The 16,776-nt window shown below is 41.5% G+C and overlaps 1 protein-coding gene across 3 annotated transcripts in view; it reads right to left on the minus strand.

Moving 5' to 3' along the window:
- Positions 1-13,109, minus strand: part of PLCB1 (phospholipase C beta 1) — a 722,251-nt gene extending 709,142 nt beyond the window's left edge. Inside the window, exon 1 of one of the 3 annotated variants that reach the window (XM_079129398.1) lies at positions 12,673-13,106. In XM_079129398.1, the coding sequence (XP_078985524.1) occupies positions 12,673-12,771 (99 nt within the window). In that variant the 5' untranslated portion in view covers positions 12,772-13,106. Of the gene's footprint in view, positions 1-12,672 lie in introns of all 3 variants that reach the window. The other 2 variants (XM_079129397.1, XM_079129399.1) reach the window with 2 other exon arrangements.
- Between the last annotated feature and the right edge of the window lie 3,667 nt (positions 13,110-16,776).

The raw sequence follows: 16,776 nt of genomic DNA on the forward strand, positions 1-16,776 counted from the left end.
TGATTGAATCCTAATTTTCATTTTTATGTTCCTTGTTAAATCCACAATATTAGTTAGCTTAGAAGCACGTGTCTATGAGTTCTCTTATAATCATATAAGGACATGAGAATCACTGTGAGGTCAGAATTGTGGTCAAGCTCGGCCAAGAGACCTCTGACAGAGGCACTAAGGAATGTGCTGTGGATTTGTGGACTGATTCTGAGACCGTTCTTACACTAAACTGACTCTGTGGTAACTATAGGCAGGTGGGTCTCAGCTGGAGGAGGTGGATCCCTGGGATGAGTCTTAGAAGGGTACCTACGCCCTGAGCCTGTTTAAGCCCCTCCCTTCCCATGCCCTTCCCCTCTCCATCTCTCTCCTTCCTCTTCCCATGAACTGAGCAGCTTTCTTCCACCAGGTCCTTCCTCCATGGTCTTGGACCCAGAGCAATGGAATTGGCCCTCTATGGACTGAGACCTCTGAACTATAATAAACTAAAATAAGAAGAGAGAGAAGTCAGCCATCTGCAAGGCAAGAAGAGAAGCCTGGAATGGATCCTTCCCTCCTGGCTCTCAGATGAAAGTAACCCTGCAGACACCTTGATCTTGAACTCTGGACTCCAGAACTATGGGAAAATAAATTTCTGTCAAGTAAGCCACCCAGTCTGTTATGGCAGTCCTAGTAAACTGAAACAAACTGTAACGCTAGACCTCAAATCATGTCAAGGATCAGTCTCATTCCTTAGCACCACTGTCAGAGGTCTGTTGACCAAGGTCAACCACAGTTCTGAATTCACAGTGAAGTTTATGTTTTAATGCCATTACAAGAGAATGGATATAAATAGACATGTGTTTCTAAACTAATTAATATTACAGACTTAGCAAGGAAAATAAAAATCTCAGGATTGCCCAAGATTTACATTAGGAAGCATTAAGGAAAATATGGCAAAAGAGGGAAAATGCTATGTAAAGGAAGAAGTCTAAAGGTAACTGAATATCAAAAGGGATGCCAATCAAACATGAGCAATATGTCACTGACCATGAAATAACAACACAATGAGGGCTGAGTTGGATATTAAACTAGAATGCTGCATTAGGATCAGTGAGGTGAAATTTCCATATGCATCAAGATCTATGAGCATTTTCCTCCAGGGGTGCGTCTAGTATGAAATTTCCTAAAATAAAGGAAAACAGAGGAGGCAAGAAAGTCCAGAGTAGAGGATGCAAAACACTGGAAAGAAGTGTCATTAAGATGCTTGCCTTTTACTGACAAGGATAGAAATTCTTTTAACAGAATATGGGGAAAAGTCAGAAGAATGGTTCTTTCATTGCCATGCCGGTACATCAGATACCAAACCAGGGAATAAATTTAAAATCCCTGATCCCTGATCAACCAAGCTGCTCTTTGTCTCAGGGGGCTCTGGGGGGCCTCTGGATGAGAAAATTGGCCATTTCAGTGAGACATAGCTTTGGTGGGTGTGAAGTGGCATGTCACTGTGGTCATAATTTGCATTCATCTGCTAACTAATGATGTCCATGTATTTACTGGCCCTGTGTGTACCTGTGTGTGCATGTGTGGTCTGGTGTGTGTCTGTGTGTGAGAAAGAGACAGTGAGAATGAGAAGTAGCCTGATATTTAAAAATCACTTGAAAGTATATCCTATCATTTTAATTCTGGGAGCAATTTTGCACCTTGGGGAACTTTTGCTAATCTCTAGAGGCAAATTTTTTTTTTTTTTTTTTTGGGGCGGGGAGGCAATTTTGATTGTCACAACTGAGGATTTTACTGCTGGCATCGAGTGGGTAGAGGCCAAGGATGCTGCTGAACAGCCTGCAGTACACAGCTGGAACCACACAACAAAGAGTTGTCTGGCTCCAAATATCAGTGGTGTCAAAACTGAGAAATACAGGCTTAATGGTCTCCTGTTAATGTTGTAAGTCCAAAAATCTGCTAGGATCGAGGCAGTACACAGGCAGTCTCTTGCTATCCACATGGCATTATCTGAGCAGCATACCCCACTTGCTTATCCTGCTTCAGCCTCCAACGTCCTCTGCTCCTTGCCGGCTTGGAATGTTCCCTCAGCGGGACACATTTCTTTCCTTATATTGGCCCAAGTCCTACTTACAACTCAGGTTTTTCATAAATAGAATTTCTCCAAGGAAACCTTCCATGGTTCTTATAATCACTTGTACTTTTTTATTTATTTTTTCTGTACCACTTAGCACAATTACAATAAAATATTTAGACCTCTATTTGTCTAGCCTCTATCTCCCTTGGTGAAAGACAGACTCCTTGTGGACAAGAACCAAACCATTTATCATCATAAATCCATAACACTACCATAATCTCTTGTAAGAGGTATCAATACATTTCTATGGTATCAATATTGAATGGGTGAGTGGATGGGTGCAAGAGTCCTGCAGAAAAAAGAAGCCAGGTAGACTCCGAAAAATATCAGTCGCCATTGGCACCTAGCAAGTTATTACATGGAATGCCAAGAGCAGTTTCAAAGCCATTGTAAGAAATGGCAAGAGCAATTTCAAAAAGCAGCAGTGAGGGGAAAATAAGGCTTGGAAAGGAGAAAGAGTGGGTAGCAAAGAAAATGAGATAATGAATAGAAATTACACTTTTGTTGTCGAGGAAAAAAGAGAAAGAGGGCAGGAGGAAGAAGGGTTGGGGACCACTGTGATGGATTTATTTTGGGGCTTTTATGAATAATGACATTGCTATAATTTGGGTCCAAAAGATTCCCAAAGACCCATGTGTTAAAGGTTTGATCCCTAGAGTGACCCTTTTGGGAGATGATGGAGTTTTCAGAAAGTGGAGCTCACTGGAAAGTCATTTAGTCACTGGGGGTATGCTCCCAAAGGGGGCCGTGGAAGCCCACTCCCTTTCCTTCTCTCTTTTGTCTCTGTGAGCTCTGCCACGTCCGTGCTCCTGCCATAATGTGGTGTTACCCTACCCAATGGGGCCAATCAGTCATAGGTGAGCCAAGATAAGTCTTTTCTCTTTAGAAGCTGGTTATCTCAGATGTTTGTTATAGTACTACAAGGCTGACTAATGCAGGCATATTGCTGTGTTCTCTGGAGGGAAAAAAACAGGTACTGTCAAAGAAGGAGAGGTGGTGATGGATAATAATGAAGCCAGGATTCAGAGATGCTAGGAACGATGGCTTCAAACATAAATAGAGATGGTAAAGGGCTCTCTCAGGACAGGGCAGGTGGAAAGACAGAGTGGCCCAAGTACAAGGAACAAGGAGTGGGAAGGGAGGAGGTTGAGTATTGTCCCATTGGCTTCCATGACTTCTGTACACATGGAATAATGTAGGTGGAAAATTTATTATAAGTAAAGCTAAAAACTATAGGCCCTTTCTTGCTATTTTCTCATTTTAGCTATATAAGTGACACATTCATTTTTCTTTTTGTGAATCACTATTGTGATAGAATGTTCTCATTCTGGTCATCAAAAGATTCTGGTCAATCTTTTGTTCTGACACTCTCAAAATTTCTGAATTTCTTGAAGGACAATTTTCATTGGCTCTATGTAAGAGAATCTTTTTTAAAGAAAACTGGAGTCACTGGTAAGATTCACAACAAGAAAGGTAAATACATCAAACACCATATTTTCAATCCATATATAATCACCATTGAGTACAGATTCAACCTTATGTTGTATTTAGGCCTCAAAGGAAATTAGTACTATGATAGCAGTTAACGCTGTGTCGCCAGTGAACATTTTCTTTCTCAAACACACATGGAGAAACACTATGTAAGAAGGTTGTAGAGACCCTCAGGATTCTGGGACATTTCATTTGCATACAGAGGTATGTGCTCAGCTTTCCAACCAAAATCGCATACCACAGCAAAAGTCATGAAGGTCTCCTGTCAATGTGACCACCCTCTAAGTCTACCTCAAGGCTGCATGCTCCACTGTGTGCACCCACTGTGAGCCAGACACACACCAAACCACGTCTTCATTCCACAAAAGAGAGAGAAAACCAGTACCTACCAAACCAGACTTATGGTTCCCCTGGGGAAAGAAGATAAATAACATGATGGTAGAGTCTCCCAGGAAACCTGGTATAGGTGTAACACAGACAAAGCGTATTCTACCCCTGCACTGGCAATCTAGATCTGTTCTCCAAGTTGACATTACATTGTGTTCCAAGTCACTCTACACCTTGCCTGGGAGCAAGGGACTGATCCTCTGTACTTCCCTAGGTCTACCATCTTCCTCAATCCACGATTTTCATAAGAAGCCACAGGACCAGCCTTAATAATCCAGCAAAAAGACAATATTTCCAAATATGTTGGAAAGTGTATAAAGTGTCACAGCATACATAATAAGTGTCACTTATTAAGCAATGAACAAAAATAACATTTGTTTTAACACCATTCTCCAACATCTATCATTCCATAGGCATGCTTCCACACTGACTGATGTAGAACATCTGTAGACTCTAGATCAAACACTGGTCTCTCTATCTCAAAGCAGCAATGAAGTTTTCCTATGTTCCCAAATCCTGCATAGTGTTCACAAAAATGGATTTTGTGTACATATGCCATACAAAGAGCTATTTTTGAATGCACTATCCACTCTAGGTGAGTATATAACCATTAAGCTTCATTTGTATAAATCCTAAACTCAGGGAGATTTTTTAGAAAAGTCAATGAATCTTTCAACTTGTATTCATTTGAATTCTATGTGTTCTGTTACCAAAAGGATCATGTTTGGGGACATCATGGTAGATGGCAAAGGATTTTGAATTTAACTCTGAGACCTAGGTTTCAAATTTTGATTCTGATTCTGATAGTTGTGTGTCACAGCTCACTGTGTCAAATTATAGGAACACCTACTTTTTCCCAGCACCCAAGGTGGGTTCCATAACTGAATGGTATGAATGTAAATAAAAAATAGTGCTTTACAAGGATAAGTGCCTGCTATGAAGACTCATCTTCCATACTGAATTGCAGAGGCAACATTATAGCAAAATTCCATTTTACCCAAATGTAGTATTGTAGGAGAGATTATATAGGTTGTTTAGATGATTACTCTCATGCTAGGACTAAAAGTCCCCAAGTTCAAGAGCCACAGAAGGCCATATCCTGCACAGTTTAGATGCAGGAAGCAGAAACCTTTCTTGAATTTTGAATTTAAAGGGACTTAATACATTGGAAGGTTCCAGAAATGGACTTTAGGTTAGGTCTCTTTGAATGACCCCAGAATATCACAGCTCTGACTTTTAAGGAGAGCTCTCGCGTCCACCACATTCAGGAAGATGACAAATCAAGGAAGAACTATCAGGGTTCAAAAGAATCTCAGGAAGAGTAAACTGAAAAATACGGAGTAGCCACTGTCCTGGGAGGCTCTTGGAAGCAATGAAAATTTACTACAGAAGACACTAGTTCTTCAGTATCTCACATATCTGCAGAAACAACACAAAAGATGGAGGAGAGTGGCCTCTTTCACATCCCTCTGCCCTCCAAATTCCATGCCCAAGCATCCATTTGGTAGGATTTAATTTGCAGTTTGAATATTAGCCTTAAGGGATTCTGGTAAATGGAGCTTTAGATGTTCAGGGTTGTTTTTATAAATAGTTCTAAGAAGATGTAGGAATGGATGCAAAGACTCAATCACATTCAACACATCACAACCAATTGTGGACTTATTCTGTGGGTTTCCAACTCCCTTTTAAACTCATGTGACTTTTTTTTTTTTCTTTTTTCTTTTCTTTGGTAATGGGAATCAAATCTGAACATATCCTGTCTTTTTTCAAAAATATTTTTGTAGTTGTAGATGGACAATATGCCTTGATTTTGTTTATTTTTACGTAGTGCTAAGGATGGAACCCAGTTCCTCACATGTCATAGCTAAGCACTCTGCCACCGAGCTACAGCACCAGGCCCCCAGTCCTTTTTATTTTTTTGTTTTGTGACAAAGTATTGCTAAGTTGTTGAGGGCCTCACTAAGTTGCTGAGTCTGACCTCAAACCTGTGATCCTCTTGCTTCAGCTTCCCAAGTGATTAGAATTGCAGGTATGTGCCAACACTTCCAGTTCATATGGCCTCTTTAAAGAAATGAATCAAAACTAACATTCTAATATATATTTCATAGACAAGGTCCAAAGAAAATTTGATTTTTAATGACATAATAATATCTTAATCTTCTAGGTATTATTGCTGTGTATAGACAGAGACCATGATTTATTCAGGTGAAAACGCTTCCTTTGCTAACTAATCCCTTCTTCCACAAACTTCCTTATAAAACTTCAGTGCAATAAAAGGAAACAAAACACTAAACTAAGAAAGCCCTCAAAATGAAAAACAGATGCAGGATGTTTTTAATTCTGTCTTGTACCAAATACCTATTTTTTTTCTCATTTTATATGATAGTGTACATCTGAATATATAATAATTTAGTTTCTTGATAAATATATAGACTTTGTCAATATCAGTTAACATCTATACCTAAACGTTTTTTTCAGAATACAAATTAAATTAAAAATTTATTAAATAAAATTAACACATGGCAAAAAGAAAATCAAATTTAGATCTTAAAAGAGATCAGAGGGAAAATAGCAAGACTCTTAAAGAGCCTAAGCATCCTCTATATCCTATTTCAGTTAGATTTCTACAAAAATTGATGGCTTTTTTAAGGATCATATGAGTAAATAACCCAGAAATACATCTCTAGTTCCTCGCCTACTGAGACAGAGGGGCACATGGGTCTGATTAGGAGATCAGACATGGAATAGACGGAGAAAGGATTAGGTGGAATAGACTGTGAGATCTGTCTGAGCATATGGAATTTATGATTGGATCTGAAAGGCTGCACAAACCTAACAGAAGGTCAGGTAACAGGAAAACTAACGTTTTCAGTTACCAAGGATTTGTTATTTAAGTGGAGACCCACAGCGTTAGTTAACAATTCACAATCAATCCCATTCCATTTCTGCTGGTACTTATTGCTCATGATAACAGGAAACAATTCTGATAAGGAAGCATTTAACCACAGGTTACCAAGTTCACCATAAAAAAAGCAAAATGTTCCTGTTCCATTTAAATATCCCTGCAGGTAAATATAATTTGAAGCTATTTATTGATAGGCTAAAATTGCAAGGGAAGCATTCAAGATATGCTAATAGCCAAAGCAAATTACCTTAATGTATCATAGGTAGGCAAAGGTCTCCATCAGGTGTTTTGGAGCTGGATGGGGATTGTTGTTAGTACAACAGTGTAAGTGCAGAAGATGCCATTATTGAATTCTATTTTTACATTAAGATGATTAATTTTGTGTTAGGTGAATTTCACTTCAATTTTTAAAATATAAAAATAGTAAGTATTTAAACTGAATTTTTATAAAAAGGGCTGGGGGTGTAGCTCAAGAGTAGAGCATGTGCTTATTTGTTTAACATGAACAAGGCCCTGGGTTAAATCTTCACCAAAAAAACAACAGCAGATAGAGAGAGAGAGAGAGAGAGAAAACTATGGGAGAAAAGAATATTCAGGCAGTGGCACTGTACAAATCTGTGAATCTGCTGTACCATGCCAGTAACAGCCTGCAGGCATAACAATTCCTTGCTAAATCACTAGAGCTTTGCTTAACCATTTCCTCCATTGGGGCATTTACTTCACCTGCTGTACCTCCCACACTTCACCTTAGCACAGATAAGAAGGACCTAATCAAGGTCCATCTAATCCAAAAACAAGTCACTTCTGTTGTTACTGTTCCAGAGGGTTAATTTAGCAAGAATAAAAATGCTTTAGACTGAAGAGCTTTGGTTTAGTTTTCATTCAACATAAAAACAGGCCTATTAGATTAAAAACAGGCAAAACAGATGTTAGTTAGAGTTAGGTGTTGGGATAAAGGTGAACCCGGGAGGCGGGAAGGGGCTGGAAAGGAGCACTGGGTGACTTCTGGTTTCTTGATCTTGTGTTGGTGACGCTGAGTGCTCACTTTGTGAAAACTGATCCGGTTGGACACACAGCTGGTGCCTTTGGCTGTACACATGTTATACTCTGATAAAAGGCTTAACACACCTTTATTGTCTCAGAGAAACTTATATTCTTGCATTTAGATTACAGTAATTACTGACTGTCAATAAGAAATTCCCAAAACTCTTTGAACATGGACATACGTGAGTATATTATTAAAGTAGCTCTTTAGAAGGCACCGGCTAAGTTTCCAGTCAAAAATCTGCCTCTGTGGGTACCCCAATCTGCATCTGCCCACTAGCAATGTAGGCTGTCTGTTCCCTATTTCCCATAACCTTCTCAAAGGGAATGCTGCATAATCCCAACCTCAGGGACCCTTCCCCTCTGCTCCCTTCTTAGTCTCAAGTCAGTGTCATCTTGTCATCATTTTAGAAATCAGAACAGCAGATATCATATAATGTAAAATTTCTAACTAAGCTTTTGAGTAGAATGCTGCCTTCCTCATTTTTTTCTTTTTCAATTAGGGGAAGGGGTTACTTGTTTCAAACCCTCAGGGCATTGGTGGAAATCCAAACCTCTGAACTTCTTCGGACTTCTTCTCAAACTACTTAATCTAGCAAGTATGACTTTTGAATGTTAGATTATACTTGAGAAACAGGAAATAGAATATAAGGCTATATATAGGTTATGTATGTATGTGTGGGTACATATGTATACAGAGAGAGAGATATGCAAGTAGATAATTTAAGTAGAAATAAAACTTCAAGATAATTTGTAAACTTTAGAAAGTTTAAAGTTTAAACTTTAAAAAGAATGGGTCCTGCTTTGAATGATGTAGATTCATTTTCTCTGACACATCTGAAATTTTTAAAGGGGGTAAAAAAAACTCATTAATTTTCTACACATTATAAACTATAAAATCAAAATACAAATTAAACGGAATGGAAGAAACGTCTGAATCTTCCCATGTGTAAATTAAAAGCATCTAACACTGACCGCCTAGATAAAAATTCATGTCTCTCTTACTATTGGGGGATGATGGCCTTTTAAAAGAACATTTTATTGAAGGTTTCCTGTGTGTTGGGCCATACACAAAGTGACATACATGCTTTTGCTCCTTAAACCTTAACAATTGCTCGGGAAGGAGGGAAATATTGCAATCTACATGTTATGGCTGAGGAAACGGAGGTGGGGATGCATGAAGCAATGTGCCCATAACAAGAGCTGAATTTGGAAAGTAAAAATGGAGAAGAGTAAGAAGAACAAACAAATGAAAACCTTCCTCTACAGGGTGTGGGGTAAAAAGACAGGGTCCCAGCCATGGAAAGCAGGGGCAAATCAAGGTTGGCAGGCCTTGTACAGTTTGGGGTCCTTCCCCTTTTCTTCTAAATCCCATCCAATCCAAAGCAAAGCCAAGGTCCAGAAGAGAAAGGGGCCAGTCTCACATTTTCCCAGGCCTCTGCCTGAGCTGGAGAAAGCAACTCTCCTAACACTGTCTATCTCATTAACACTCTCCCATACAGCCCACAGTCTTTTATACCCACCTCCTACCACCAGAGCCTGATAATATAAAAAACATACAATTAAAGCAAGGATATAAAGTTTCTTCCCTTAATATCATTAGTGAAGCAGGAAGTCATGATAGATCGATTCTTTATCTACTTGCCAAGTTCAGGTTTTGTTAGCCTCAATGTTGACACCATCTACACCATTACTAGTTTTAAGACTTTGAAACATTCCAAATCCCCCACCCATCTACCCCAAAATCCTGGGGTCCTCAGACCTTGCCACAATCAGGAAGCAAAAGGGTCAATGCCTGCCTAGTACAACAGGGCTCTGGCTCCTGCTCTTAGCCACCTGCTGTTGTGACTGGTCAGTGCCTGTGTGAAACCTTTCACTCTCACCCTGAGAGCAACCACAGCCTCACCAGGACTTTGGTAGGGAGCCAACAAATTGTGCATGGCATGGCACCCTCTGGGTGACTTCTCCCACTCGTTATGGTAGTCAGGACCATGTTCATAATACTTTCACTTAAGGAATAAGAAATAATCTCTAATTATCCTAAGTAGCCCCAAACACATCATTTTCAAATGTCCTTTTATGTGTGATGCTTTGTAGCGGGATACTGAGAATCTGTTTTATGAGTTTGCTTACCCTTCCTCTTATGGAACAGAAAGAAGGATTCTTCAGTTTTTAAGTGGGATCAGGTAAATGAAAGATTGTTGATCTCAGCATTTACTTAACAATTAAGTGAATTTTTCAATATATACAGAGATAAAATTAAATTCACAAACCAGCCAAAATTGACACAGGCCAAGGAGACTGTGCTATCTGTTCATCAGAGTTTCCCAAGTCACACAGTCACACAGCAGACTGACAAGAGTACCAGGAGGTAAACCCAGGCCTTTGACTCAAGATTTAGTTCTCTTTTGTCTTCAATGCACAATCTCATGAAGACACAATAATAATAGCCAGATAGACTAAACTGGCTTGATTCTGATGCCGAGAGTTGAGTAGATGACACCTCAAGAGGATAAAGGCAATCTTTAGAAAGTCTGGGTCCCTTTTAGTCCACAGGTCATGGAGATTAAGGGAATCAAATTTGTTACAAAATAGTTTATCACAGTCCATATAACTTTTCTCCTGGGTGCCGTCTGGGTTTCCTCTTTAAAAAGACCTGGAATTCTACTGGCTCTCTCCTTAGTATCTACCTCCTTCTGATAGAGTTTCCCCAGAAACACTGCTGCAAGGCTTGGTGAGCTTCCTTTCACATTTTTCTTCTTCCAGTGGAGTTTCACAAGGGATCCCTCCAATATTCTCAATGCATCACTCATAATCTCTTTCTCCTATTTTTGATCATTTTTGTCTCTTCTACCTAGTATGTAAGGTCCCTTAATTGCAGAGGTTTTTCTTAATCTCTTCACCACCCCAGAATGAAGTCCAAAGCTGGCACTAATAGAGAACAATTAATATTTGTTACATAAATGCACATATTACAAATCATCCACCTGAAGGTTTCAAAACGTGTTTTCATAGAACACCTTCCTTCTCAAAGCAGCATTGGTTAATTTCTCCCAAACAAGAAATTTTGGAGAATTACTTAAAATAGAGCTTAAAATCACCACTGTAAGGAAATCTACAGCTTATGCCCAAACTCCCATTTTTATTCTTGAAAATATCCCCCCTCACCCTCTGCCTTTCTCTCTCTTTCTCAGTAAATCTGTCATCACATTATTTCCCTATGTAAGGATCACAAGATAGGCAAGATTGTTTTATTTCTAGAATTGCATTTTCTTTTATTTCCCCTTTGGCACAAAGCACTTAACCTGTGTCTGAATTTACTGTTTAGAGTCTATTCTTTTCACAAAAACATCCGGTTCAATTAGATTGGGACAGAAAAGAGAAAAGTGCAACATCCATGGTAAAAAGATGCATATTTACATCCTTGCCTATAGCATTTAATAATTGGCACAAGCTTTCAAGGAAGCTGTGGCTCATACTGCAAGTTCCGTTTGCGCTTCCAACTGGACAAAATATAGACACAGACGCACTCAGCTAAGTAATTGGATTCGCTACCTGGAATATTTAAATTGTTTTCAGACACTGGAAATTGGCTTAAGAAGATTAAAGAAAAATACCCTGGAGGATAAGAGGCTATAATTTACTAGGTGGAAAATCTTTTCAGCAAGAACAACGCCTCATTCTCCTATAATTCCTTCTGATTAAGAGATGTATTAGTCATTTGGACCTAAATTTCCTTAGATCCTGACAGCTGGGGTTTATTCCAGTGGGTTGTTCTTATCAAACCCTTTGAATGACACCCAGGACAAAAACTGATACCATAATGTGCAACTCCAAAATCACATGTTTTCAGCTGGTTTTGTTCATTTAAATGTTTTGAAAGCCGCTGGGGTGAAGGGGAGAGAGGTCATTTAAAGTCCTGGGGTCTGACTGCATGTGAAGTCTGGAGACCTCGGGACTGGGGTAGGTTGTACCCAAGCTGGTAAAAGATACCTGTAATTCTTGGGGAACATCTTGATATGTCTGCTTCAAACTTAAGACTCCAGCCAGATCAATTCTAAAAAATTAGCCCTCCCCACCTACCTGCAGGCCCACTAAGCCTTCCTCAACCCTTAAAGGCACCCTTCTGCTCCCTAGCCCTTCCCAGATGTGTCCTTCTCCCGCCCTTTGCAGGGCCCCTTACTCTGGAGCCAGGCGCTAAAGTTTGGCATCAACGACCACCTGTCGGCTGGACCGCTGTGTCCTCTGCCGCGTGGCTCTCAGAAAAGCGCTAAGAGGGTAGCAATCACTAAACAGTTTCTGACTTGGGGGCCATTCCTTCTTCAAAGGGGGCAAAACAGGTAATGGGGTTGTGCCTGCGGGAGGAGAGGGGCGCGTCTGGTCCGTACCCAGCGAGTTCCAGCTGGTCCCAACTTCACACTCCCCACACTCTAAACTCTCTGGACCCGTCACCAGGCAAAGCTTTCTTCTTTTCCATTGATCCACAGACAAGACCCTCAGAGGGCGCTTGCCAGACCCAGTAAGGATGTCAACTCTAAACCTGGAGGACACATGAGCGCGCGTAAAGCTCCTGCCCTTTGCGGTCCACCTTGGCAGATGACAACCTGTGCGCCCCGAGGCTGCCCCTGCCCGTTCCCAGTGCGCCCATTGCATAACGCGCCCCTCGCCCCACCCCCACGCAGCCCGCCCTGCCCGGTGCCCGGGCCATCGCCCCGAGCCTGGCCGCCCCAATACTTACATCATCCCACTTGACGAATTTGGTGCCCTTCTTGAGGCTGTCGGACACGCACACGGGCTTGAGTTGCAAGGCGTGCACTCCGGGTTGAGCCCCAGCCATCTGGGCTCATCGGGGCTCCGGGTGGCCCGGGCGAGCGCGGCAGGGACGGGGCGCGGGCTCCTTTCTCTGCTCCGGAGGCGCTCGACTCTGCTCCCCCGCCGGCCTCCCCTGGCCTCCTGGCCTCCGCACCTCCCTCAGGCGCCGTTTAGCAGGCGGGGCGCGCGGGGGCGCAGTGCCCGGCCATGCCCCGAGCGGGACGCGGGGTCGGAAGCCCGCGGTGGATGCCGAGCCTCGGAAGACGAAGAGAAGCCGAGCCGGGCAGCTAAAGCTGCCAGCCACCGCCGGATCCTGCTCCTCCTCCACCACCGCCTCAAAGCGCACCATTCAGCACATCCTCTAAACACAGAGGGAGAGAGCGAGTGACACACGCTCGGCGCCCCCCTCCGCTCCTTCCCCTCCTCCTTCTCCTCCTCCCGCCCCCCCTCTCCGCCACCCTCGCTCGCTCGGTCCTTCCTTCCCCCCACCCGCGCTCCCAGCCCAACTTTGCGCGCTGGGTCAGGCGCCTGGAAGCGGGGACGCAGCGGCACCTCCCGGCTCCTAAGGCCCACTGCAGCCAACGCCTGCGCCTCCCTCACGCCCTCTGAGCATGCCCGTGCCTGGTTGCAGGGGTGCAAGGGGTGTCCAGGAACATTGGGATTCTTAGGGTTTTCTGGGGAACTTGGGTAGGTACGCGGGAGCATCTTTGGATCCTAACTGGGGGGAAAAAGGGAAGGTGTTGGGAGGGAAGATAGAGGCAACCCAAAGATTGCTGTTCCGGCTTGAGCTCTCCAGCATTTTTAAAGAGAATTATTATTAACATAAGAGAGTAGTTAATAGGTTTGAAGTGAAAGTTCTTTGAAGAAACCTTGCTGCTCCTTAAGGAAGTTGAAGTCTGGCAAACAGTTAAGTTGTACTTTTGAGATTTAAAAGTTCAACTTTAGGAAAGCAAAGATTTTCTTCCCAAGGAAGACAGGAGTTCCCCTCATACTATTCTGTCAGTGTGTGTGTAAGTGTGTGTGTGTGTGTGTTTGTGAGCGGGGAGGGAGAAAGAGAGAGAGAGAGAGAGAGAGAGAGAGAGAGAGAGAGAGAGAGAGAGAGAGAGAGAGAGAGAGAGAGAGAGGTGTTTTATTAATAGAGACTTGCTCATTTAAGTACATAGGACTAGGAATGTTTGTTTTCGCTCATTTAGCAAGCATGTCTCACTGGGGGAAGGTAGGAGAAAATCATGGATAAGACTTTAAAGACTAATAATATCAAGCGTTGGAGAGGACTGTGGAGCAACTGGAACTCATCCATTGCTGGAGGGAATATAAAATGGTAAAGCCACTTTGGAGAACAGTTTCTTGTGAAGTTAAACATTTATTTATCATACACTCCAAAAATTTTACTCCTAGGTTTTTGCCCAAGAGAAATGAAAATAGACTTGCACAGAAAGTTAATAACTTTTTTCATAATACCCCCAACTGGAAGCTGAGAATGACAATCAACAAGTGAATAGATACACAAATGTGGTTTGTTCAAATAATGGAATACTATTCCACAATAAAAAGGAAGGAGCATGCAATGACATGGGTGAATCCTCTAAACTTTAAGCTTAGTAGAAGAAGTCAGACATAGTAGACTATATACTACATGATTTCCTTTGTAGGGATTCTTGAATAGAAGAGCTATTCTATGGTGACAGAGAGATCTGTCAAAGACTGACAGAGAAGGGACACCAGGGAACTTTTGAGGGTGATGGAAATATTCTATAATATGTGTGTTTAAATTTGTCAAAGCTCATAAAACTGAATACATAAAATGATTGAATTTATAGTTGTTACATCTTATTTTACAAAGGAAAAAACAGACTGTCCTCTACCTCCAGGAACTCTACAGGACAAGTCGAAAGATTACCAACAATCTGATGGGGGAAATTTGCTATTTAATATTGCAATGCATTCAAAAAATGTTCTGATCACCACCTACATGCTTGGCACTATTTCAGTCACCATTGGCAACCTGGTGAACAAGACCTATGGTACCTTGCCCTTGGAATCCACTTGCCACCAAGAATTTCATTAAAGACTTTCATTCGAATCCTGCATCCCTAGACTATAACCTGAATGTGCCATCCGTAGTCCTTCTATCAAGTGATCTTGACCTGCTAGTTACCTCTCAGAAGGCACCAGTCAGGTTCTCATATAGATTACCTTCGCCTGAAAGATTGAGACAAAACCATGCTTCCAGGACTCCATGCCTTCTCAATTATCCTTACCACTGATCCTACCAGATTGTTTTGCTCAGTTTCTTTCCCTTTTTTTTTTTTTTTTTTTTTTGCTTTTCTTAATTTTTTCCCTTCAATTACTTTGTTGTCCACTGGAAAAACTATTGGGGGAAAAAGTTTTCACCTATCAGAATGGCTTAGGAAGGCAAGACAGACCAAAGAAAGGTCCACTGAAAGGAATTTAGAGAACCATAAATGAGCTCTAAGCAAAATTAGAAGGTAAATAGGCTCCTTGCATCCCTGTTCTCTGTTCTGTGCCCCCTCTCTGTATGCATACATTTTGCTTGTGAACATTTAGATTCCACTAAGACAGACTGTATCTGTTCACCCCAGTGTTGTTGGACAATGTGTCTTGCTTTGACCAGTGGTATATTTGAAGGTGTGACATGAGCAAAGGCTTGAAATATGCTTCTTAGGTGGGGCTTGCCCTCTTAGGTTTCTAATCACTCACAGGAGATAACCAATCATGTCTCAGGGAGCCTTTGATCCAAGGAGACACATGTGTCAGTAGACCAAAGCCCAAATTTGCAGTTTGGAGTCAAGCCCAGTAGAATTCATCCCAGATGGGCCAGAACCCAGCCAACCTGCAGACCCGTGAGCATGATAATAAATGTTCTTCTTTGAATGCAGCAGAATTGGGGGTTATTTGTTATGCACCATTATCATGGGAATGGATGGTTGAGTATTTCATCAGGCATTCTTTATCCCTCCCAGCTGTTGCTATGAATGTGAATGTAAAAAGGAGAGTAGAGCTATAATATTCTGCATAGAGATCGGTTTCAAAGAAACTTGGGCTGCTGGAGTTTTTGTTTTTGTTTTTTTGTTTTTTTACCAGCAAAATAATGAAAATGATGCAGCTTGATACAGGAGGACTACAGAATAAATCCCTTCAACCAACGTGGGAATGACACTTGAGGTAGCTTGGTTCAGCTCCCTAGTTTTCCACACCTTTTGTTAAGGATACAAGGTAGGAAATTTTGTTTATTTATATGCTTGTTTTTTATATGCCTGTTTTGTTTTTTAAGTGTGGGGATTTTTGTCGTGCAAAAGGACCTACAAGACCATTCAAAATTGTATGAGTCAGCTTCATGATCCATGGAGTTCAGCTCTTTGTTCTGTTTTTCTTTTTTTGAAACAATAAGAAGGTTTGTGTTTTATGAGAGCACAGAATTGCCTTTGGGAATGTCAGCCTCTGGGAGTTGGCAAAGTTAACCTCTATTGAGCACTCACCAGAGGCCAGAGCACTAAGTTAAGCACTTCTCAGACATTCAACAGTGTAACCCTTACTATTCATCAGCTCTCTCCACCCATTTTTTCTTGTAAGCACACCCTGATTTTTTTTACTCAATATTGCTTAGGGAAAGTGGCCCCTTCCTCTATCCAGGAAATGAACATGATTAGTCTAAACCAATTAAAGTAATTTCATTCCCCTTTGTTTTTAACTGGTTTAGAAGGTACATGTAGGACCCAGATCTGACTAGTGTGTGGGGGCGAAGGTGTCTCTCCACATTTCTCTCTGTCTCCCTCTCCTTCTCCCTCTCTCCTTAAGTAAAGAGCGCAGCTGAGTAGAAAAATGCAAATAACCTCATTCCTTTCTACAATCCTTAACTCTTTGCAGGATCTCTAGACTTCCTGATAAGTATAATAATAGGTATCTTTATTGGTTAAATCTTAGGGTTACTCTCAGCTAGTCTGGTGGATAAAATTGTTACTCCTTATTTTACTGATTATAAAGCTGAGGCTTGGAGAAGTGAATTAAT

The sequence above is a fragment of the Sciurus vulgaris genome (genome assembly GCF_902686455.1).
Source record: "Sciurus vulgaris genome assembly, chromosome: 2".
Taxonomy (NCBI): domain Eukaryota; kingdom Metazoa; phylum Chordata; class Mammalia; order Rodentia; family Sciuridae; genus Sciurus; species Sciurus vulgaris.